The sequence below is a fragment of the Zosterops lateralis genome (genome assembly GCF_965231275.1).
Source record: "Zosterops lateralis genome assembly, chromosome: 5".
Lineage (NCBI taxonomy): Eukaryota > Metazoa > Chordata > Aves > Passeriformes > Zosteropidae > Zosterops > Zosterops lateralis.
In genome coordinates, this window is record NC_139766.1 from 54,613,613 (window position 1) to 54,635,989 (window position 22,377).

General features: G+C 43.4%; 3 protein-coding genes across 7 annotated transcripts; 2 read left to right on the top strand and 1 right to left on the bottom strand.

Moving 5' to 3' along the window:
• Positions 1-1,834: 1,834 nt before the first annotated feature.
• Positions 1,835-21,516, bottom strand: LOC310909832 (putative E3 ubiquitin-protein ligase HERC3). Of its 4 annotated transcripts, none has more exons than XM_083862068.1 (23): positions 21,449-21,516; positions 20,419-20,551; positions 19,664-19,740; positions 18,927-19,148; positions 18,056-18,147; positions 17,335-17,465; positions 16,410-16,558; positions 16,020-16,096; positions 15,620-15,708; positions 14,515-14,574; positions 13,861-13,963; positions 13,545-13,728; positions 13,107-13,279; positions 11,908-12,003; positions 10,625-10,726; positions 10,430-10,549; positions 6,951-7,094; positions 6,693-6,865; positions 5,585-5,639; positions 5,322-5,401; positions 4,115-4,298; positions 3,706-3,805; positions 1,835-3,035 (listed from the first exon to the last, which is right to left on the bottom strand). In XM_083862068.1, the coding sequence occupies exons 1-23, from the start codon at positions 21,492-21,494 to the stop codon at positions 2,821-2,823; spliced, it is 2,805 nt and encodes a 934-aa protein (XP_083718194.1). In that variant the 5' UTR covers positions 21,495-21,516; the 3' UTR covers positions 1,835-2,820. The 4 variants fall into 4 exon arrangements, with proteins under 4 accessions (XP_083718194.1, XP_083718195.1, XP_083718193.1 ...); XM_083862069.1 differs by lacking the exon at positions 1,835-3,035 and adding an exon at positions 3,257-3,519 and having other exon boundaries at positions 13,545-13,629; XM_083862067.1 differs by lacking the exon at positions 1,835-3,035 and adding an exon at positions 3,257-3,519 and having other exon boundaries at positions 10,430-10,525.
• On the top strand, positions 7,773-8,426 carry PYURF (PIGY upstream open reading frame). 2 transcript variants are annotated; one of them, XM_083862072.1, is made up of 3 exons: positions 7,773-8,001; positions 8,116-8,249; positions 8,294-8,426. In XM_083862072.1, the coding sequence occupies exons 1-3, from the start codon at positions 7,775-7,777 to the stop codon at positions 8,299-8,301; spliced, it is 369 nt and encodes a 122-aa protein (XP_083718198.1). In that variant the 5' UTR covers positions 7,773-7,774; the 3' UTR covers positions 8,302-8,426. The 2 variants fall into 2 exon arrangements, with proteins under 2 accessions (XP_083718198.1, XP_083718197.1); XM_083862071.1 differs by lacking the exon at positions 8,294-8,426 and having other exon boundaries at positions 8,116-8,275.
• PIGY (phosphatidylinositol glycan anchor biosynthesis class Y) lies at positions 8,333-8,894 on the top strand (the record flags this gene model as incomplete). The annotated part of the gene is made up of 1 exon (XM_083862073.1): positions 8,333-8,894. One exon carries the CDS (start codon positions 8,333-8,335, stop codon positions 8,561-8,563), a length of 231 nt encoding a protein of 76 aa, XP_083718199.1. The 3' UTR covers positions 8,564-8,894.
• Positions 21,517-22,377: the final 861 nt, after the last annotated feature.

A 22,377-nucleotide genomic window follows, 5' to 3' on the forward strand; every position in this document is an offset into this window, starting at 1 on the left:
CCATCCACAAGAGCAATGCACAAGCTGGATCCCGTTCAGACCACCAAAATGATAGTCAGTATTCGGAGCAAACCTCAGACAGATGTTGTTTGCAAGGGCTCAGGATGGGGGGAAGAAGTCCCTAAGGTAAGTCCAGTGCCCACAAGTATTCGTGGCCCTTACGCTACATCTCTGGCAGCTTGCAGTGTTTGTGCATTTAGCAGAAAATGTAAAAAATCACCTGTATTTGCATGGATCATGCGTGTTTAGAGTAAAGAGCTACTCCAGTGTAAAATTACACCTGTGATGTAACATCTTTGGCTTAATCAGTGTTTCAAACAGCTTCTAGAATAACTGAAAGCATAGATAGAGGAAAAACAAACTTTTCAGTGTTTGTTTTTGTTTCTGTTTTGTTTATTTCATCGTCTGGAGACCTTTGCAAAATAGAACGTTTCCCTTTACGCTCGGTTTTCTCTGTTGCTGATTGCGCAGTCAAGGAGCGGAAGGTACACACACACCCCCCCCAAAAAAAAAAAAAAAGAAAAAAAAGAAAAAAATTTGGTAAAAAAAGCTTTGTGTGAGGGAGCCAGGAGTCTCTTGTTGAAAGCAATTTTTAACTGGTCATATTTCAGCTTCAGGGAGAACTTTCAAGGCTGCTCTTGCATATGTCTACAGGTGATGCTGAGTTCAGATGAGTGGCCTAAAAAAAATCCTGCTGCAGGTTCAATATGCTTTTGCTGCCTGTGTGAAGCCTTTTGAACTCACAATGAATGTGATACTCACTCATGTTATATTCTCCTGCATGTTTTATAACAGGCACTGCTTGAGAAAATGTAGACACAACCCGGTGTCAAAATTAATTTCAGAAAACCAGAGTGCACTACTCTGAAAGTCTTTATATTATATATATATATATATATATATATATAGACATACATACACATACATATATATATAAAACCAGGGATTATTTGAGGACAAATTAAAAATAGCCTTGAAATTGACTCTGGGCTTTAATCTCCCATGTGATGTTACATCATACATGATGAGAAGGAAATACCTCCAGGCTGTAAATAAACCTATTATCATTTAATCTCTAATGGGTTATTTTGAATTCCAAAGAGAATACATCTTTTGTGCACTTGCACAGCACAGAAGATCACTCTGGATTTCCAAGTGCTACCAGAGGCTTAGAAAACCATAAAAAGGGAAACAACAGCCAGGAGCAGGCTGATGAAGAACAACAGGCTAAGCTGCCAAAACAGAAATCTGTGGTGGTGTGGCAGCATCAGCCGGATGTGAGATGTGGGCAACAACTTGGTTTTCTGCCAGTTCCCTCTTTCCACAAAAACACACCAGAGTGGTGCCTTTCTCAGAGGATGTAAGCATCCCCGTGATGCCCTGTTTGTTCTGGGGGAGTGAGGGGGACAGGGGAGAGGTCTGAGCAGGCCACGTCCCCTTGCTCCCCTCTGCTGGGAGCTGCCATCCTCTAAAGTCCTATTTCCCTTCTTCCCATCAACACTCCCACACCATCTGCTTTCCTGTACTGCCGTGGTGCTTATGGTGAGTGCTTGATTTTTTTTTTTTACTAATTATGATACTGTAACTTAAAAGGAACCTTTCCTTTTATTATTTTGTTTTTAAGTAGGTAACAATGCCATTCTGCATCACACAGGAAAGACTGACTTGTTCAGCATATACAATGCATCTCTTTGAAACATGTTTACATCAGCCTTTGACTTCACTTGTGAATAGCCCCCCCATTTCCAAGGAGGACAGAGAACACAGACACACTGCCTGCTATGCTTATCTACATAGGCAGATGCATAAGGAAGGAAGAACACAGCTACAGGAGTGAAAATTTAATCCATCACCATTTTATTTAAGACAGCGAAAGTCTTCTTTACATATGGATGTCCCCTGACACGTTTAATGCACCAAAGAGAAGACTGCAGTAAAATGATGACTGTTGTCTCCCTCCCTCACTCCACATAGCAAAATACACAGAAAACACACATCCTCCCTGACATGGTTAATATCCTGCCAGTGCTCTGCACTGTTTTGACAATGAGATTCCAGAAACCCTGCCAGCCTCCTGTCCACAGGGCTCTGTAGACAGTGCTTCTGCAAGCCTACAATTTTATGATTTAATTGTCAAACATCTCCTTAAAAGATATAAAGAAACATGACAAATATCACCATTATCACACTAAATAACAAAAAATTATATTATTATAATTCATTAATGCAGCTTTTGAAAAAGTCTAGGAATGATCAAATCCTCCTAAGAATTTCTCTCAGATAAATAATAGACCATATCCAGGTGAGCACAGACTGCTCCTTCAATTCACAGTCTCATTAAATGTGTTAGTTGCTCCCCAAGAGAACCCTTAAATAACACAGATGAAAACCTTCCCGCAGCTTTGCCTTGCAAGGGTGACTGCTTAGCACATCCTGGTTGTGTGCTTGCTAATGCATAAATGTACAAATCACAGAATCCCTGCTGGTGGGAGCTCAGTGCCCTTACACAACCAGAACAGTGCAGACCCTGCCTGCCTGCACATACATGTAAATATGCTTGGTTATCAGCTTGCTTCTCTGAAGTGTGCCAAACAGCATTCCTCTCTCCTAACTTTGCAATCTAACTATGAGGTATCTGGTCAAAGCTCAATTTTATAAGCAATGTAAAATATCAGCAAATACACACACTCAGGTGTTTATAAAATGAGTAAAAATAAGGCAGGGTAGAAACTAGTAAGTTGGAGTTATTAAGAGAAAATATGAGAAGTGAACAAAGATTCGTTTTCTTTTCTTTTGCTTTAAAGTCCTCCTATCGCAGAGTTAGGCACAGCCAAAACCTTCATTATGCTCTATGGCAAAAAGCAACTTCTTTTTGAGTATTTTTTTACTGCTGTATCTGGGGAGGAACAAAATACGGAGGCACGTACTGGCATAGGGAGAGGATTCATCTGGATTTTCTATTTGAGGATCTTCAATGCGAAATCTAAAACATTCCAGTCCATAGCCAGTGATTCGATCAGATCCTGACAAAAAAGCTGAAAGAATGAAAAAAAGAAAAACAAGAACAAGTTAGCAAATTAAAAAAACAAAAGAAAATAATGTTAGCTGCAAATCATTAAAATAATTAATGTTAATGAAAATCATGAAGGAAAATTAGTGTAAACATATGGTTATTTTCCTAAGCTAAGTATTATGCTTTGTTGAATTTGCACCTGAATACAGATTAAAGTCTCTTACCAATTCATAGTAATTACAAGCCCTCTTCTACTTTATATTATAGACTCTGTGGATGAGAATGGCAGGCTAGGTCTGACCTTCTACCTTTAAAAAGGATAACCTGGTTTCTGCAACCCTTTGAGAAAGGTAAACTGCTTACATCAACACAGTGTACTCCCACAAACCATGGCCTCTGACCAACAACACAACCACAAAAGTAAGGGATAAAGTAACTGCAAGCTTCAGGGTAGTCCAATGCACTCAGGCAAACCTCAAGGGATGTGAAGAGGGTCTGAGCTGTCCCTGTGCAACTCCTTGTGTTACTTTTTTGTGGTTTTCCCCAGAAAATGTGTCAGCAGCTGGGGCAAACACGTTGAAAGGCCACGATTTGGAACTATACTATAGTAGTTTTTCTGTGCAACCATCTAGAATGTGTTTTGTGGAGGATAGAAAAGAGCTATGCAAAGTTTAAAATGCCTGATACATTACCAAGAAACATCCTCTTTTTTTCTTCTGGTAGCTTGTGAAACACAGACCAAAAATTCCTGATGGTTTGATCTAACTTTTCATACTGTGAGTACTCCACGTTCTGTTAAAGAGACAAAAATAAAACAGGCAAGTTAATCCTCAAAATTTCCATTTATATTTAAAGCAACATTTTATCTGATAAATTTTATAATCCTGTTCATAGATATTCAAATCCCCTTAACCTCTGGAATCTGCTTGTTCATTTGTTTTTCAAAGATTCATATGACAATCCCTGAGTTACGGCTTGATACTTATTCCCCTTTATTCTTATAGCTGACGTAGATTAGAAACAGAACATCGACACAAATCAAGAAAGGGAAAGTTCTTTGAGCTTCTGTCCATCTGTTATGCATGTTCTTGTATACAATACCTTTTCCAGCAGATGCCAGTCAAATGTTGTGTATCCCTGGAGAAGAACCTGCAGCTCTTCAGGGAGAAACATCTTCCAACTTCTAGCAGGACAGCCTCTTAAGAACCCTTGCATAAAGTCCTCAAATGGCTTCTGTACTGATTTATTGAACACAAAACTCACACACAAATCAACATATTCTTTCCTGCAACAGATACCAAACAAGCATTGGTGGTGGTTTTCTAAAAGGAGAATTATGGAGAACTTTATAATTTATTCCTTTATTCCATATGATCTGCTGTGCTGTACAGACTCAGTATTCACTGAGACCAGTTGTCACTGGCAATTACTTATTCATTGAATAAACTGAGAGCATCTTCACAAATAAAAGGGAAGGCTGGCTAGAATGGATTCACTTTGGTAACACTCCTTGTACTTCATGTGAATGCTCCAATGAAATCCTACCAGACACCTGATTATTACAAAAGATGGAACCTAGCAGACCTAACTCCCATTGCATGCCCAAGAATTTCCCTGAAATCAGAACAAGTATTTGCACAGCCTCTATTTAATAGTTTCGCTCTTCTGTCTACTTCAGATGGAGATTTGTGTAGTGACATTGTACTTGTACAATCAACTCCATGTAAATGGTGTTGATTGTACAAGTACAGTGTACTCCAAGCTTCTTAAATAGCCTTTTCTTGGATCCCTATGGGTCCTCAGGTCATCTGTATAATTCAGACACAAAATTTCTCTCTGTCCACTGTGCCAAGATTAATATTGACACAAAGCCTTATTAATAGATTGTTCTTTCTCCTTTATGTACAAGATATGTAACTAAGCAGGAAACATTTTGCTCTAAAAAAACCCTTACAGAGGTGTACCTATGGCTGGGTTTCCCAGACAAATCACCTGTATTTGTCAGAAAATACTGTTCAAGGTTATTTTTTACATTTGTTAGGAATTTTCCTGCTAATACCAGGGATCTGTGTATGCAGATACCAGGATGTCCAAGGATCCCCATGTCATCCACTGCTTGCACAAACTGCCAGTGTTTGGCACGTGTGCAGCAAGTACAGTAGGAACTGAAAGTGTACAACCTATTGTATTAAGACCAATGGCACAATACAGAATATTTTATAACAGTATATGGGGATGGGTACAGATATGTTATTTCATACATTTGTAACAAGACAACAGGATTAAGAAATAGAAAAATGAAAAGGACCTGTTATCCTTAGTGACAGGAATGTTGGCACCATTTTCTTTAAGTTCAACAGCATCCGTGGAATCGTCCTCTTCCCTTATCTATGCAAATAAATTAAAACATTGGCTGCTAAACCTATATATGACAGATATATATCTCTGCTACATCTCTTATTCTTCCTGAAGGGCCTGACATGGCACTCTCACTAGTTTGAGTTTACAGACAAGTTGTGTCATTTGCACTGGGACACAGTCTTGCCCGAGTACCTACGTGGGATGTCTTACCGTAAAGTCCATGTCCAAGCCATCAATTTCTTCATTCAAAATTCTCCAAAGACTCCTGTCCAAACACAAAAGGGATTAAAGAGAGAAGAAACGTGACCATTCAGTGCACTTCCAAATTCTGCTAAAAAACATCCTTTGACAGGCAGTATTTAAATGCATACATACACAACACCTATGCTCACACAGAACCATGATATTTAGCCCTGAAATATCACCATGCTGCTGACATAAGCTGAGCACAAACACCTCCAGTAAAAAAAGTTTCTAGGCAAGTCCATTCCCGTGCCCTATGTAGACAACTTTACACAAAGTTCAATGACAAGTGGGCTTGGGACCAGAGCCTTGCCTCCAGACATTATTTAGTGAGGAATTAAGTGTGGAACAGTGGGATGATCTGGGAGAATTCTTCTGGGGGGCAGCACCTCTCCAAGTACTGCAGGCAACCTTGTGTTCCAATTCACTGAGGAGCCTCAGTGAATTTAGCAGCTCAGGAATTTAGCACCTCAACACAGTCACTGGCTCATGGGATGGGGTGCTCATCTTGGTTGTTTATATCATTTGCCTAGAAGAGTGGGCTTCAGGGACCTAGAAGCATTATGTTGGTGGCAGCAGCACCTCTTCCTCTATGTCTGCCTGATATCTCCGCTCCCAGTGCATGGAAACTCTGCACAAGGGTTCTCAGAATTGGCACAACTACAGCATTTGGTAATGCTGTACTTGAGCAAGGCAATATTGTGGAGACTAATAATTAGTAAATCAGAAAAAAAAAAACCCAACATTAATAATTGGGTCATTAGCTCTTTCGAGTCCAAACTACAGCCTGAAGTGTTTTAAACTACATATTCACAGTGTGGACTTGAACTCTTGTGGAGCAGAGATCTGACACCTTCTAAGCCATGAGGCTTAGCTTTTTGTTTTGGCAATGCCAGCCTCTGAGAGCAACATCCATGCCGTGGACAAGGACCTCCTTGGAAATCTGTGGCTTGTAGCAGCTTCACAACGGCAAATGTAGATGCCATGGGTGCTCTGAATTCAGCCTCTGGGATCTCCCCTGTGCACGGTCAAAGCAAGGCACCCAGCCAAAGCTTGGGCCATGCTTGGCTCATACCGGCCCCTGGTTGGCAGCAGATCCTCCAGGTCCTCCAGGGTGGGGGCCAGGTCCAGTAGCTTTTTGTAGAGAGCCCTGGGGAAGGGGAAGGGCACCACGCACTTGTTAAACAGGGCCATTCCACACAGCGTCCCGATCAAGAGGAAGGTGTCTTCATCCTCACAGCTCGAGGCCTGGTTAGGAACAAGCACACCAGAAAGCCGTGACTGCCTGTTCCCATGGGTGGGGCCCCCATCCACCCCCGCAGGGCTGCCTCACCTGTGTGGGGAACCACAGGAGGCCGGATTCGCTGAAGTGGCAGAAGGGGCTGGTGCTGGGCTGGCAGAGGGTCCTGGCTGCAATGCTGAAGAGCTCCTGGGACACCCCTCCTTGGTCCACCCCAAACTCACCCACAAAAGCCACCTGCAAGGCCCAAGACACCCATAGATAGAGACACCCATGTTGCCTACAAAATCAGATTCCTTACCTGGTGTGCAACAAGCCAATAATTACACAGCTGAGAGAAGGGATGCTGATTATTTATTTCACAGTTGTGCCAACCTGGGTACTTGGTGGTATTCCACAAGTCAAGCACACCCCACCAGACTTTTTGAGCCCTTATTTATACACAATTTCAGAGTTAGTAACTGTCCAAGTCTGTTATGCTTGCTTAGTAATTTCCAAACAAGGTGCATAACCCCAGCCGCCTTCCGCACTCCCTCAGGGTCTGGGGCATCACCTGGGCAGGGGTCTCTTTGCCCTGTGGGTGTGATTTGTACTATTATAATGAACACAGCTGAGCTACAGGATACGCGGACACTGAATATTTTGCCAAGTTCGCAATGTACGCACAGACATACATCAACATCTTGATTTACTACAGCCTTAAGGCTTTTCCTTTCCCGGATGTCCAGGGAATGCTGGCTGCTGCCTGTTCCACTGACTAGGTCTCCTTTCTTCCTGATTAAGCGCACAAAGACCTTACACGGAAAACCCTCTCCAGTTAAGATAACCTTGATCTATCCTACGTTGGGAGAGCCGCACAGGCCGAGGCGCGGGGCGGGGCGGGCAGGGGGCGGGCCGAGGGCGGCGGAGCGGCGGCCATGCTGCACCGCCCGGCCCTGCTGCTGCCGCCGCTGCTGCGCCGGGCTGGGCCCGCGCCCCGCCGCCACTGCCACGGGCAGCAGGGCTCGGGATCACACCCGGGATCGGGATCGGACTCGGGATCGGGATCGGGATCGGGCTCGGGATCAGGCTCAGCGCGGTCGCAGCCACCGGAGCCGTCGCTGCTGCGCTTCCTGGTGTGCCCGCTCTCCAAGAGGCCGCTGAGGTGAGCAGGGGGCGGGGGAGCCGCGCCCGAGCCCTGGGCAGACCCAGGTTAGTCACTGCTCCTCATTGTTTTTTGCTTGGATGTTTCTCCCCCCTCTCCGACTTGGGTGGCCAGATACGAAGAAAGTACGAACGAGCTCGTTAACGAGGAGCTGGGCATCGCGTACCCCATCATCGACGGCATCCCCAACATGGTTCCGGAGGCCGCCCGGAGGACGCGCAGGGAGCCGCCGGCCGAGGGCCCGGGGCAGCCCTGAGGAGCCGCCGGCCGAGGGCCCGGGGCGGCCCTGAGGAGCCCTGAGGAGCCGCCGGGCACGGCAGTAACGGGCCCGATGGCCGGGGCGGGGCTGCTGCCCTCCCTGCCCACGCTGACCGTGCTCCTTCCCCTCCTGTCCCTGGCAGGCCTGTTCTACTCGGCCAGCGTGGACGAAACCTTCCCCCAGGGCTGCACCAGCACAAGCAGCCTGTGTTTCTACAGCCTCCTCCTTCCTGTTACAGTGCCGGTTTATGTGTTCTTTCACCTGTGGACCTGGATGGGGATTAAGCTTTTTAGGCACAACTAGTGTGATGCCTTCGCTAACCCCCTGGTCTTCCCTAAATCAACGTAATTTGTTTAATCTCATCAAGTATTGCAGTTCCTTTGAGAGAGTTTCCTTCTGGCACTACTGACTGGCATCATTTTACGGGTAGGATCTGGAACTGTATGAAGCAGCAGCCCTTTGTTAACTAGTGCTAATGCAGATGAAGAATAGGAGTAATAAGCACTAATTCCCTCTGTTTTATCCCTTCAAGAGTGCTGTGTAGTGGCACTCATTGAAACCTTAGTTTTCATGAGGAAGAACTGTACCCTGACTGAAGAAACTAAAATAAAATTAAAACATTAAATTATGTGAATCTGTCTTTGAGAGCTTTGGGGTTTTTTACCCAGATGTGTGCACTGAAATATGTTTGTCTCACTGTCAGAAGAGCAAAAACTAAAATCAGGCTGGTGTTTAGTAACAAAACTTGAGATGAATCAGAAGTTTCTTTCTTGCATGATACCCATGCCTGTATGTCTGGATCTTTTCTTTCTAGGGCCACAATGAGACTGCCACGTGCCAAGTTCTCAGTATTGTCTGAAAAACTTTCTAACAGGACACAGCTGTGAAGGGGGCAGGTCAATGCTACAAAAAATGAAGGTTTCTTTTTTATGTTTTGCTTTTGGGTAGTTTGTATCTGCAACACAAAACACATTCATGTCCTTTACCTCCTAAAAAAATGCAGAAATTAAGTCCCAAGTTGAAAATGCTGCACCAGGCTGTGGGATACTAGCCATGCAATTGTATCTTTCAGGCTGCTGCTGGGTAAATAATATTGTGATGCACAGTGTGAAAGGCAGTGGTCACAAGAGGTGTGCCCAAAGGCTGACTTCAGCTAAGGGCAGCTGTTTGTCAGAGCTTGTACAGTTGGTGAAATCTTGAGGACAGTACAGAGCACACCCTCACTGCCTCTGTAAATAAATTTAATATATATATTTAATATATATATTTAATATATGTAAATAAATGCCTCTCTCAGCTGGTGTAGTGAAGGAGCAGGAAGGAAAGGTAGCTCTGGGAGCCATTGTGATTCTTCTCCTAAGCAAAGAAAAGCTTTTTTCCTAAGTAAAGAAAAGCTTTGACAGCCCTGGTTTGCAGGAAGGCTCACTTGGAAAGCACTAGAACTGAGTAATAGGGTATCAAGGTCTGTGATTCTTCTGGCACAGTCTTTGGTGCCAGACTCTGTGTTAGTGACAGGTCCCTGAGCTGAACTCTGCTCTGGGAGGTGTCCTGTTCCCACGTCAGCCAGCTAATGGCTTTTGCAGGGCAGGGCCAGCATCATGATTCCTGTGGGAAATGCAACTGCCACAACCTTTGGATCAGTGTGGAAGCCACAGATTAAAGGCATGTGAAAACAGCAGCATTGTAATCAGATGCTCATCTCTCTGGCCAGCAGTATCCTTCCTTTCCCTTCAGACAGCATCTCCTAGAGGGAAATGTCATTTTGTGGCTGTTTTGCTTGCTGAGCCCTCAGGCTGGTTCCCCAGACTCTGGGGTTTTAATGTACTAGTATAAAGTCTCAAAAGTCAGTCTAGCAGCAACAGTACTGGACTTTGACAACTCAGCAATTCTATTCCATTACCCCAAAGCAATCTCACAGTAAATAGCACTGCCACTTGCATTTAACTTAGGCCAACAAGGATGGAATGGAATAAGAATGTAAAATACTGCCCTCCAGATTTACTGTACACCATCTATGGAACATGTTTTGTAATAATTTGATGAGCAGTTCTTTTGTTGTATGCTCAGAGGATACTGAAACTCTTCTCCCAATATTCAGTAACACTGAAAATCAAGGAGCACTGCAGCAAATGACTTGGAGCTAACAAGTAATACAATTTAGTACCTTACCTTTAACTTCTTCCTGAAATCTTGCTTTGAGGCGGATTTTAAGTTTTTCCACATGTCTTGCAGAAGGCATTGTCTTCTGACGTAAAAATTCCATTCCTCAGTGATCCATACAAGGGGCATCTGAGGATCAAAGTAAATAGTTTGTTAGCAGTGTGTTTATCTCTTCTAATTGGTAACAAAATTGGCTGCACTTACTGTAAAGATCCTGGACAGAATCTTGCATTCTGTACGATGAACATCAGTCTTGTTTATCCTGTCAAAGATGCATGGGTACTTGCTCAGCTTACATAGGAGTGTCTGAAAGGACAAGGAAGAAAGGAAAAGACATGCTGATTTTCCCTTGTGAAAACCACATGTGTGCAGACTGAACTGCCAGTCTGTACCCTGGCAAACTCTCGTGTCTCTGAAATGAGCCCCTGAGTGCACGAGCACTGCGCTAACGAAGGTTCATGTCCTAAAAACAGCTTCTGCACACTCCTGTGACTAAGAAGCAGAGAGGCATCTAACCTCTCTGTGCAGACAGACACTTGTTTACAGTAGTGCCTCACAAATAAAACAGAGTGATTTTAACAGCATCTTCCATAATTCAGCTAATTAAGCTAAATTGTTTTAAAAAACTGCTGGGTTTATTATATGTAATACCAAAAATAGATACTGGTCTAAAAATAATCTAAAGTGTTACACGTCCAGTGTGATAAGGCAGCAACTTCAGGTAATGAAACCAACTTCTTAATTGGCTTTTGATTCTATGCTGTTTCTCAAACCACCTCCTCCACTCTGGTTAATTGGTACAAAACTGGTACAATAGCAAACAAAAGCTTATGAAGGAATTAGGCAGTTGCCCTACAAATTCCAGCCAAGTTGTCAGAAAGCTTACTTTTTTTTTGCCAAAGGAAACCCCTTACTTATGCACATTTCCATTTCATACTGCTTCCTCTGACACTGACTGCATTTGGTAGCTTATTTTCACTCTGTGACATCAAGAAATGCCACAGATTATTTTTTATTACCACGGCTTTGTTTTAAGATGTAAGTACATTGAAAGGCTCAATAGCGTTTCTGAATAAAATTTCAAAGACACCTCAAAATATTTCTCTTAATTAAACATAATAAAATCCAGAGTAACACAAAATATAGCAACTGTCCCTCATGCTGCTATTTCACAGAGATAACTAGTTCAAACAGAGCTGCTTAAGATGCTGAAGGGCAGCTCCAACTCTCAGAACCAGGGATCATCTCAGGAAAGGCTCTATTGTTGCTGCTGGAACACTGGGATGGTAAAGGGCTTGCATAATTTAGAGCACTGGAGGACTAGGGAAAATGAAATGTCTTTGAGATGTGCTGGGTTAGTCTCTAGAGTGGACTTCCATATATATATATGGAAATCAACTTGGAACTTGATTTTTATGTATATATATGAACTATTTAAATGAAAGAAAAAAAAAGTGTTTCCCACTGCTGGTAAGATTTATACTTACTACTATATTGGACGAGCAACAGAAGTTGATAATCCCGCTTACTTCAGGTACATGGAAGTTGCTTTCATGTACTCTGAAACCAGTTCTGGAGTTCACCTGCATTGAAACATGCAATATATCAGCAGCAGAGCTAGTGAGCTGTGTCTGTCTGGCAGGACAGGACTGACAGGGCTTTCTTCAGAAAGAGCTATAAGACCCTGCACAGAAGTTAAGGGATAAAAGTGCTCCAAGTAGCACAGTGCTCCACAATGAGAATTCTTAGAAAGCCATGTATAAACTAGCAGGAAAGCAATTTTCATTTACAGTTAAGATCCCTTTACAGGACTCCATGAGAAAAAGTATATTTCCCTTGGAGTGTCTTTTATGTTTCTGCGGTTTCCTATTCATGTTCCTACTTGTTACCTGGAAAAGATACTTGCAGGCAGACAGTGAACATTTAAAGCTCCAAATCATGTAATCATTTACACAGGACTAGGCCTGCTGCATTTTTGAGTTTATTTATCTGCATAAATACAGATTTGAGAGTCTAAACTTTAAGGCCCAGCTCTGCATCCTCAGCCAAATTCAAGTCTGAAGAATATTTAACAAGTCTCTCTGATTTATAGTGTGTGCTTGAGCTCTTGACTTTCATAAACTTTGAACATCTCCACAGGAGAAAGTATGGTTGTCCAGAAGAGCACAATTGTTCCTTCCTTTGTTTCACTTGTTCATGTGCAGCTAAAGAGGTTCTAATGTTGTTGTCCCAGAGAATTTGTCAGGTTAACAGGCTCTTAAAGCATCACAGAGCATTACTGTGCCAGCCACAATGTGTCAAGCAGATAGGCTGTATTTAAATGCATGAAACTTAGGAAACTCCTTCAGTTACTGGAGTGAGGGATCTCACCAGCAGAAAGGGGAATGGCCATGTTACATAGAGGATACCACATCCATAGCTGTGTAGGCATCAATGAATGCACTCCTGACACCACTGAAAGCACTCTTCCCTCTGCCAGGGGCTGTAACATGCTTTATCTCTTCATTTCTACAGAGGGTCAGTTTGACACAACTCAAGCAGGAGTCCTTCGAAACTCTGCTGGCGTAGAGCCAAAGAGATTCCTGAAGCAATGTCAAACCCAAATTACTCAACTAGTGGGAAGTATTAAAATACTCTAAGCTACATTGAGACACCCTGACTAAACAGGATCCAAGCACTTTCTCACCTGGTAAAGCATCTGTAGTATTTGCAGAGGCCTAGTTTCAGCTGGATCCAGGCAGCTTGGCCCCATGGCCACGAAGTTCGGAACAAATTCAAACACAATATGCCGGGAAACCCTCTGATACAGATTAACCAGCTTCTCGAAAAAGGATGTTTCTAGATTTGACCATAGGCATTCTGTAAAGGAAACAGCTAGTGAGGTCACAGCTAACATACAAATCACTGCAATTTGTGGATGAAGCTACGCTTTTTATCAGATGAATTATACAAAAAAAAGTTCAAGCTTGCACTACAAAAACTATTAAATCTCAGACAGAATTTTTAAAATTCTTTTGCCTTGCTGTATAAGTCCCCATGTTTCTATGTCTATCAGAAGCAATGTTCTGCAGCAGAAAATGACCAAGCATTTAAATCATTCAGTTCCACCATGACAAAACCCTACCAAGAGTTTGCAGGCCCTCTGGCTGGAGCTTCATGATGGCTTGAGCCAGAAGAGTCAGAGAAAGGAAAGACTCTCCATCCTTCTTCTGCAGAAGGAAAGGCAAGATCAAGTATACTCTGAAATTTTCAGGTGAGATGGGAGAGGAAGACAACGACGGCAGTAAGTTCCTAATCTCCTTTTGGATCTTGAGAGGGGGAAAAAAAAAAGAGACAAGGGTTAAAATGTGATGAGGTTGGCATGAAATTCCTAAGTTTCATGCACAAATCCAAAGCTCCTCAGTATGTGTAGTGAGAGTGTCCTTATATAAAATCCTTACCTCCTGGTAGACTATTTGGTTTTTACTGATCTTCTTATAAAAACGTTTCACTTCTGACATGTCTATGCCTGAGACTTCTTTGGAAGTTTTGAAATGTTTGTCTCTATCAAAAAATAAAAAAAGAACACTTAATAATTTTTCTACTGAATAATGAAGCATTGTAATATCAGAAAATACTTGGAAAGTTCAGCCCCAGCTCCCACGGGTATAATTTCATGTGTTCTAGGAAGACAGACAACATGAGCCACTGTTTTGTGACATGATTAACATGATTAACATCCTGTCCTTTCTGTCTTGTGTGGCTGTGAACTATTAATGGTAGACTCCTGTATTTCACCCCAAAGTGACTTCTACTTGAGTGGAAGGAGCTATTAAGGATCCTCTGAGAACTGTAATATTGCCTAGATGGATTATCATCATCTGCCAAATATCACTAAAGGATAGTCTTCTAAAACGTGAGCTTCTCTAGCACATTTCAGTAGGACCAGGGCTATAAAAATCTTAATATTAGCTTGACCTTCACAAAATAAAGACTTGTTTCTTGCAAATTCAGATAAAACCAATGTTTTCTACATACGCAACCTAAAATAACACTTTCTGGTCAGTTTACATGCAGCCAATATATTCTGTTATGTCTAAGTCAGCGCATCCTACCTTTTGTCCAGGAAGCTTCCATTGATGCAAGCCTCAGATGAAAAGATCAGTCTGATATTCCTGATAGTAAAAAACCAAAAAGTCAGTCCTTTCTACTTCAGGTTTTTAACTCTGAAAGAACAAAAAACATGTACAAGGGTGTCTGCACCTGACCACATAAAACTTTTCTTAGCACCACTTCTCTGTCAGTGTTGCAGAAGACTTTTACTCGAGGAGTTACTGATCTTTGGCAAGCCACCTCTGCTCTCCTAGGCCTTGTAAGGGAGCCTGCTCAAGCACCCCATGCCAGCCAGTTCTCCATTCTGGTGAGTGTTATCATGGAGATTCTTCTCCTGACAGGACAGAACACTAGCTGCTTTTGTTTGTTATGCAAAATAAAAGGCACTGCACCATGAGAGGGAGGAGAACCCCCTCCATGACAGGATCTTTGTAGCACGTGGAGGGAAAATCCATCAGGCTATCAATTTACTGCTGCACAAAAGCTGGATTCCCAGAACCTGAAGGGACATCAGACTTACTCACTCTCAGTATTCCTGGTTCTGTTCTTATTGAAGCAGCTATTTATCAAGCAATTTGCTGTCAGGCCCTTCCTACTGAGATCTGGAAAGATCTCTCTTTCACCCTCTCAACCACCACTTTTCACATGATCCAAACCATTCTAAAAGTGGTCAGGGAAACATTTAGTTCCAAGTTAGCCAAGCTTTCAAAATGCTCAAAATCAGCAGCTGGAGCTAGACTTTCCCAGAGAAAATAACCTCCCATATAAAACCTGAGAAAGACTGTAAGTGTAAGGCATCCCACAGTGCTTTTCAAAATGTGTTATTAAAGAAGTGACCACTAATTTTTAAATGCTGGCACAACATTCCAGTTTGGGTACTCTGGATTAGGCTTTTTGCACAAGGCCTTTCTCTGCTGGCAGGGTCTTTCACTGATTTAATTTGTCAGCTCTTCCTCAACTTTATGCTAAGGTACAAGATTGTGTCTTGGTTAAATTCTTGAACAACAGTTCCTACAATAGCCTCTAAAGAATAATAATTTTTAGAGAAAATCATGTATCAGGAAAAAAAAAACACCAACAAACCCAAAGAGCAAGTTTCTGATTTACTTTTTTATAATCTCACGACGTTTAGAATTAGAAATCCATGCATCCACTTCTTTATCCTCCAGAGTGGCAATTCCATTCAAATACGAATTCTGTGTGAAATACATTAAAACATTGACAAAATTAAAATTGTAGCAGATGGGATTCTTTTTTTTTCAATCCAATCACTGCCAGATTTCAGACTAAGTGTGAACAAATTAATGGTCATCCAGCATGATGCAGATGCATTAACCACAGAACACATATAACTGCCATATAAGTTAGTCTGTAGGTGAAGCACAGAAAAAACTGCAATAGACATATATAAAATTGAAGTTCTACAAGCATGGTGGAAAATCCAAATGTTTCCATTAGTAATGTGGACAGTGGTAAAATCAGAAGCTATGATCAAATGTGCACATACCTTGTTCTCCTCGAGACGGGCAAAACTTTTGTGTACTTCTGCAGTAATTTTGATCTCTTTTTTTGGTGCACCCTTTTCTGTGAAAGAACAAAAAGATTGTCATAGGAACATTTGAAGAGACAGTAATTTTCTTCAGAGAGTTGAGTACACAAAAGTGGAACAGTAAAAAACCCCTTCAGATAGTAGTTATCTGTTGAAAATTTGATTCTATGAGGCTACGACCCATGATAATCAAGCAGCAAATGGAATAACTCCTGGTAGGATTTGTTGGGATGGCCAAGCAAGCATGAGACATAATGTTTGCCTTTCAGTGTAAACATGAAATCAAGAAAGCAAACATCTCCATGGAAGAAACAAATACAGATTGTATACATCTGCAGTGGTCATTACTCTGGCAGGATTCTCCAGTATTCACTGGTGAATTGATAGGAAGTGGTATCAACTGATTTGGCTTCCTCTCATCTTCCAGTTGTCCTTCATCACCAGAACCAAAGAAATAGAATTTGTCCAAGGAAGGGATATAGACCAGAGTGTGTTGTCTGTTCAAGGGGAAAAAAAAAAAAGTCATGATAAGAGAAAACTACAGGGCAAAACAGAATAAAATTTACAAATACATTTTCAGAGTGTAGACCTCAAGCTTGTCTTTAAAAGCCCTGACAGTCCAGTTAAGAATCCCTTTAACCAAAGTGTTAGAACTCCTCATTGCATAAGCATTCAGCAATAAAGACACATATGGACTCAGATTTCCTATACTATCCTCTAATGTTTGCGATTTCCCTCGGTTCCACGTACAAAAATAGTGTTATGCCATGCTTGCTCCACACCCTTCTGTTTTCAAACATGCAACTTCTTTGCTGCTTAGCCTGATACCAAGCTCAGGTGAGTTGTCAGGAGACTTTTTTTGGCCTAGTTCCAGAAGGGCAAAGTGAAACTGGGTAATTATCATTGCTGTTCAGTTCTTATTAAGAACCTAAGTTTGTCAATCTAGATGGGAATTCAATGACTTTCCTGATGCAGGCTTTTGACAGTTCTTTGGCCTTTGGAACCCAGTACTTTGTTTATTAAAGGAGAAAAAGACCAAGGACTTCTGGTGGTTTTTGCAGCTCTCTCCCACTGCTCACTGGGGACAGAGGATTCTGCTCTCACTGGGGCTCTGGTAGGAGGGTGACTTACACTTGAGCAGTGGATGTACTCTGACAGTGCCGACCTATTGCGATACAGGGATTTGAACATCTTGGTGACTCCCTTCCCTACTGCTCTTCAGTGATTCCCCTAAGGCATTGACCTTAGAAGACAAATGATTGGCACTTCCCACCTGCCACAGACAATGTGTGAAACCCTTGCTCCCCACAGCTCAGCTACCACACGAGGCAGGAGTTCATTCCGGGTGGAGTTGTGACCCAGCTGGCCAGACCCTCCTGCTCCAAAGGTGCACACCAGCCCCTCCTTGAAACGAAGAAACAAACAACAAGATCACTGCATTATTAACAACAATCAAATGGTCACAACCAAGAATGACATCCAGCAAGACACGTTATATGGGACTTGATTCACAACATGATCCCTGATTCAAACATGAGGAGGGTTCACTTTGCATCAAGCCAGATCACACACTGTAAGGTCCAAATCATTTAGCTCCCAAGAAAAGCAATTTAACTCCTGAGAATAACTCCCTGTTCCTTAAGAATTTTATTTGCATGAGTAAACCCTAGTGAATTAGATATCATTTACATCTTCTGAAGTCCCCAATGTACTATAAAAAATATTTTCAAAAAGTACTGGGAGTTGAACTGCACCTCTTTGCCTCAGGATTCCCATTTACCATATCCCTGCAGAAGGCTATGTGCAGGTGACAGGAATGTGAGAAAAGATCAGTTTTGCCAATAGCTTAGATGACATCCCTTGGGGATCTCCTTCAGGCTTAGGTGGAGGCAGGCATTACCATCCCAATTTCTCCATGCTGACTTTTAGCAGTGTATCTTTTCTCACAAGGTGAGAAAAACCTTTCCATTTCCCTCTTTCCATTTCAGACTCACCTTGGAGAGAACTGCAGTATGATCTGCCCCACATGAGATAAATACAGTCTTCCAGTGCTCTAAAGCTCCAACATAGGTTGGGCAGTCTCTGTCTGGAAAGAAGATAATATTGCTAAATTTAAGGAAAGTGTACTGGAGGATCTCATATACCAAAAAAAATAAACACAACAACAACAACAACAACAACAACAACAACAACAACAACAACAACAACACATTAAGGAGGATTAAGTGGTTTTCAGCCCTCTCTTACAGCAATTAATATAATTAAAGCTTGGGTTTGGGTTATTTCCCCTCCAGTATAACATTTTTTTTTCTCCTAATGTTCTTTTTCATATTACTTTATTTTCATTTACTTTGGTCTGAAAAAAAAAATGCAGTAGTTTCTTATCTGCTTGCCAGACGGCACTTGGCTTGAAAATATCTAAATCTCAAGAGTGTGGACACACTCAGATTAGATGTTCGTCTGTCTAGGGCAACTCTTCTCTAGCATTCTATGTTTGAAGACAAGAGGTGATTAAAATTATTTTTTCACTTTGTGTTTACAGAGAATTAAAGAAGATTAAAAAATATAAAATAATTTATTTCATGCAAGACTTCCTGGAGACCTGTAAGACTTCAGAGATTTTAAGAGCCCATACTATCCAATTAGAAACACAGAATGATTGCAAGTTCTCTATAGAAAAACAACCCCTAAATACACTGTTCCTGCATGCCTTTCCTGGTCAGGAAACAAAGAACATATCCAGATATACTTTCTTCAAAAGACTTTACTATCCACCACTGCACTACAGGAGCTTGACAATGTTGAGGAGCAATTTGGTGAGCTCACTGACCAGCAAAACACTCTCCTGGTGCTCTCCTTCCTTACCTTTTGTGTCTCCAAGTCCTAGCTGTCCAAAACTGTTCTTTCCCCAGGAATGCACAGCTCCAGAGAGTGACACAGTGGTGCTGTGAGCTCCTCCAGCAGCAATTTGAGCAAGTGGGACGCCCTTTAGTCTTTCCACCAGCTGTGGTTTGGGAATAAGCGTGGTTTGGCTTCCCACTCCAAGCTGTCCATGGGTGTTCTCACCCCAGGTGAAGAGCTCTCCTCCTTCACACACAGAACAAAAGAAAACAGATGAGCCTCACTGCTTCCCTTCAGTATTTGCACTTTGGGAGTCATAGCAAAATTCAGACCTAGCTCCAAGGCGAGAACATCATGTATGGCCAAATTAGTTTTCTTCTGACCTCTTTAGGACAGTCCCATGTTGCCATGTGACTCAGCACAGCAAGAATAAAGGCCCCTAAAGTCATACTTGCAAGAAGTTCCCAAAGAGAAAGGTGTTGCAACTTAAGAACGCACAGGTCTGGTGACTGCAGAGTGGGGCAGCCAAGTCTCAACACACACCTTTGTGGAGGGGCAGTGGTCAGGAACTGAAGAGAGACAGAGAGGTGCAAGTCCCTGAGTGCTGGGAGGAAGGAGCAGCACTGACAGCCAGGGCACTTTGTGTCCCTACTGCTCATTACTCTAGAATGGTGTCACCAACTACTGCAAGTAGTACAAACTGCCTTCTCAGAGCAAGCGTGACTCCTGCTTGGAAGAAAAGTGTTCTTAAAAGAGGCTACCTCTGGATAGTGCCATGGCGTGCTGGTCCCCACATGCTATTTGGATGATATTTCGGTTTCCCATTTCTTGCACCAGCCTACAAAAATAAGAAAAAAAAAAATCAAAATAAATAGATGCTGTGCTGTGAGACAAAGTAAAGGACAAAGATCCTCTGCTCACCAAGCCCTAACACTTTTAGCAGGAAATATGTGGAAAAATATAGATCACCTGTAGACTGATTCACCCTTCTCTGATGCTGACCTGCTGTAGCACGGCTGATTTCATTGTGGTTTGCTCCACAAGAAGCTAGAAAAGAACCATGCTCAGCCTGATTCTGTTATCTTGCTCTGGGCAACAAGGTCACACAGCAAACTGCTGGGCCATTTGTAGATGATGGTTACCCTCACAGCTTCATCAGAAGATAGTAAGGTTCAGATATGCTTGTGTCTTTCACCTGCAGTTTTCCCAAGACATGGGTGATTTGCAAGCCATCTGCGTTGCCCTGGTATGTTCTACTGATTCTTACTAAGTTTGAGAGAAACCTGTCTCATGTGCATCCCAAGGAGCTCAGATCTTGGTTATCATCCTCAAAATCTGTGCATTTCTGGCTGAGTTAAAAACAAAGATAAAGTTTTGAGTACTAGGAAGGTATGTGTTCCAGTTCCCTCTCTACAAGAAGAATGTGTCTCCGACTCTTGGATGCTACCTTGGGGAAAAACAGACCGCATTTTCTGACCATTGCCATCCATACCTCCACCCTTTGAAATCTTCTTACCTTGTCTTGGGGCAGTTTGCTGAAGCTTTAGCCCAGTGTTCAGAAAGCTTCCCGTTAGGGAAGAGAATGAGCTTGTGTGTTCCATCGTGGTTTGAGCACCGCGCCTTCTCATTCCTCTGTGACTGTGCGCACTCTACAGGACACACACAGACAGACACAATGGTCATGCCACGGCGGCTGGCACCTTGACCACCTCGGCCGGCTTCCCAAGATGTCAGTCAGTGTGCCACTGCTTTCAGCAGGAGTTACTGCTTCTCAGGAGAAAGTGAGACAAGTGTGTGTGACTTATTTATTCAGGCCCCTTAGGGTTTCAGTGTCCTGCCTACCCACTGGTTTGTTTCATGCTGGATGACTCTACGCTAAAGGACCTCTCTCCATCTCTTAGGCTGCTGTGCCACCAGCTCCCAAGACAACCAGTGAAACACCAGCAGAAGCATAGTTTGTTCCTCTTGTACACCTGTAGGGAGTATCTGATAGAGACAAAGCACTTCCTGAGGCATCTGGCCATCCCAGGCTTGTCACAGCCTTGGGGACAGGATGCCTTCAAGCCAAGCACTTTACAAGGTGCTGGAGAGGCAATGATGGAAAATTCACTCACTGCCTCTTTACAGCAGAAGGAACTACCTCCTTGTTTACAACTGAGGGGCTGCAGATGCTCTCCCGACCTAGAGGCACCAGGGACTCAGGCACCTGCATGTAGCTCTGCTCCAGCACAAGTGTCTGAGACCTAGGATGCCAAAGAGTGAAAGGTGGTCACTAGCAAAGCTTGCCCTAATTTACCTAACACCTCTGGAGAATTGCTGTCCACTCTTCTCCTACGTCAGACATGGAACTAGAGAGGAAAATCCCTGTCTGTTCCCTATTCTTCCTTCTTCTAGTCCCCCCCGCTCCGAGTGCTGCGCCTCATTTCAGCCCCTCATGCCCCGTCCCGAGGGGCTGCACGGCAGATTATTGCAGTTTCAGCGGTTCCACCTGCACGGACCCGCCCCCGGGGGTCTCCCCTTCTGCCCCCGCCCCCGCCGCTCGGTACCTCCCGTGGCGCTCCCCCGGCCCCGCTGCCGCCGTCCCTCGGCCATCTCTCGCCCGCCGACAGCTCGGGAGTGCCCGGGCAGCGCCGGGAACGTCTCGCCGGGGAAATGGAAACCGAAACTCATCACGGGCTGCGGCAGCGGGAGGAGGAGCGGGAGGGATTCCCGACGCCTGGGAGCCCGGAGCTGGGAAACTCTGACTCCTGCGGTGCAAAGGGTGAGCTGCTGGGCTTCGGTGTGTCCCCGGCTCTCCGCGCCCTGCGGAGCTGCCGCTGCCCGGTGGGAGGTGAGGGCAAAGCAGAAGGCGGGTGGAGGGATGCCGGGGTCTTCCATGTGGCAGTCTACTCGGCTGCTCAGCTGTCTCCCAGCTAAGAGCCCAGGCAATCCCAGATGACTCGGAGAAGTCAAACCGCAAGTGAAACGCTCGGTCTCAAAACGCATCAACATCTAAAAGCCATCTGCTTCCATTCTCGCATAGTCTCTGCTAAATCTTCCCCACCTTGGAAGCCCCTGTGAGCTCCCTCCGTCCCAGAAAGAGCACTCTGCCTGCCCCACCTCTCACTGTCTCACTGGAGTGCTGCATGCAGGACAGTCTTGGTGATGAAATAAGGGATACCCGTGTGAATGATGAAACAGATCAAAACACATACGATCACTTTTGTTGTATTCCTAATAGCTGTCGCTGATGAATTAAATTCAACCTGTTTATGAGAATTTTATGTTGATGAATACTAAGCAGAGATTTTGTTGGGGTGCTCTACAAAAGTCCCAAGCACAACCTGAACCTACAGATTTACACTGCTGTTCACTGAAATTCAGTGGAAAATTCATTACTGAGAAGGCGGGCACATCTAATGTAATGTATTTAAAATGGAGCAGCCTGTGGTGCACAAAGAGGCCCCTGGAGGTCCCTGAGATGAAGAAAAAAGGA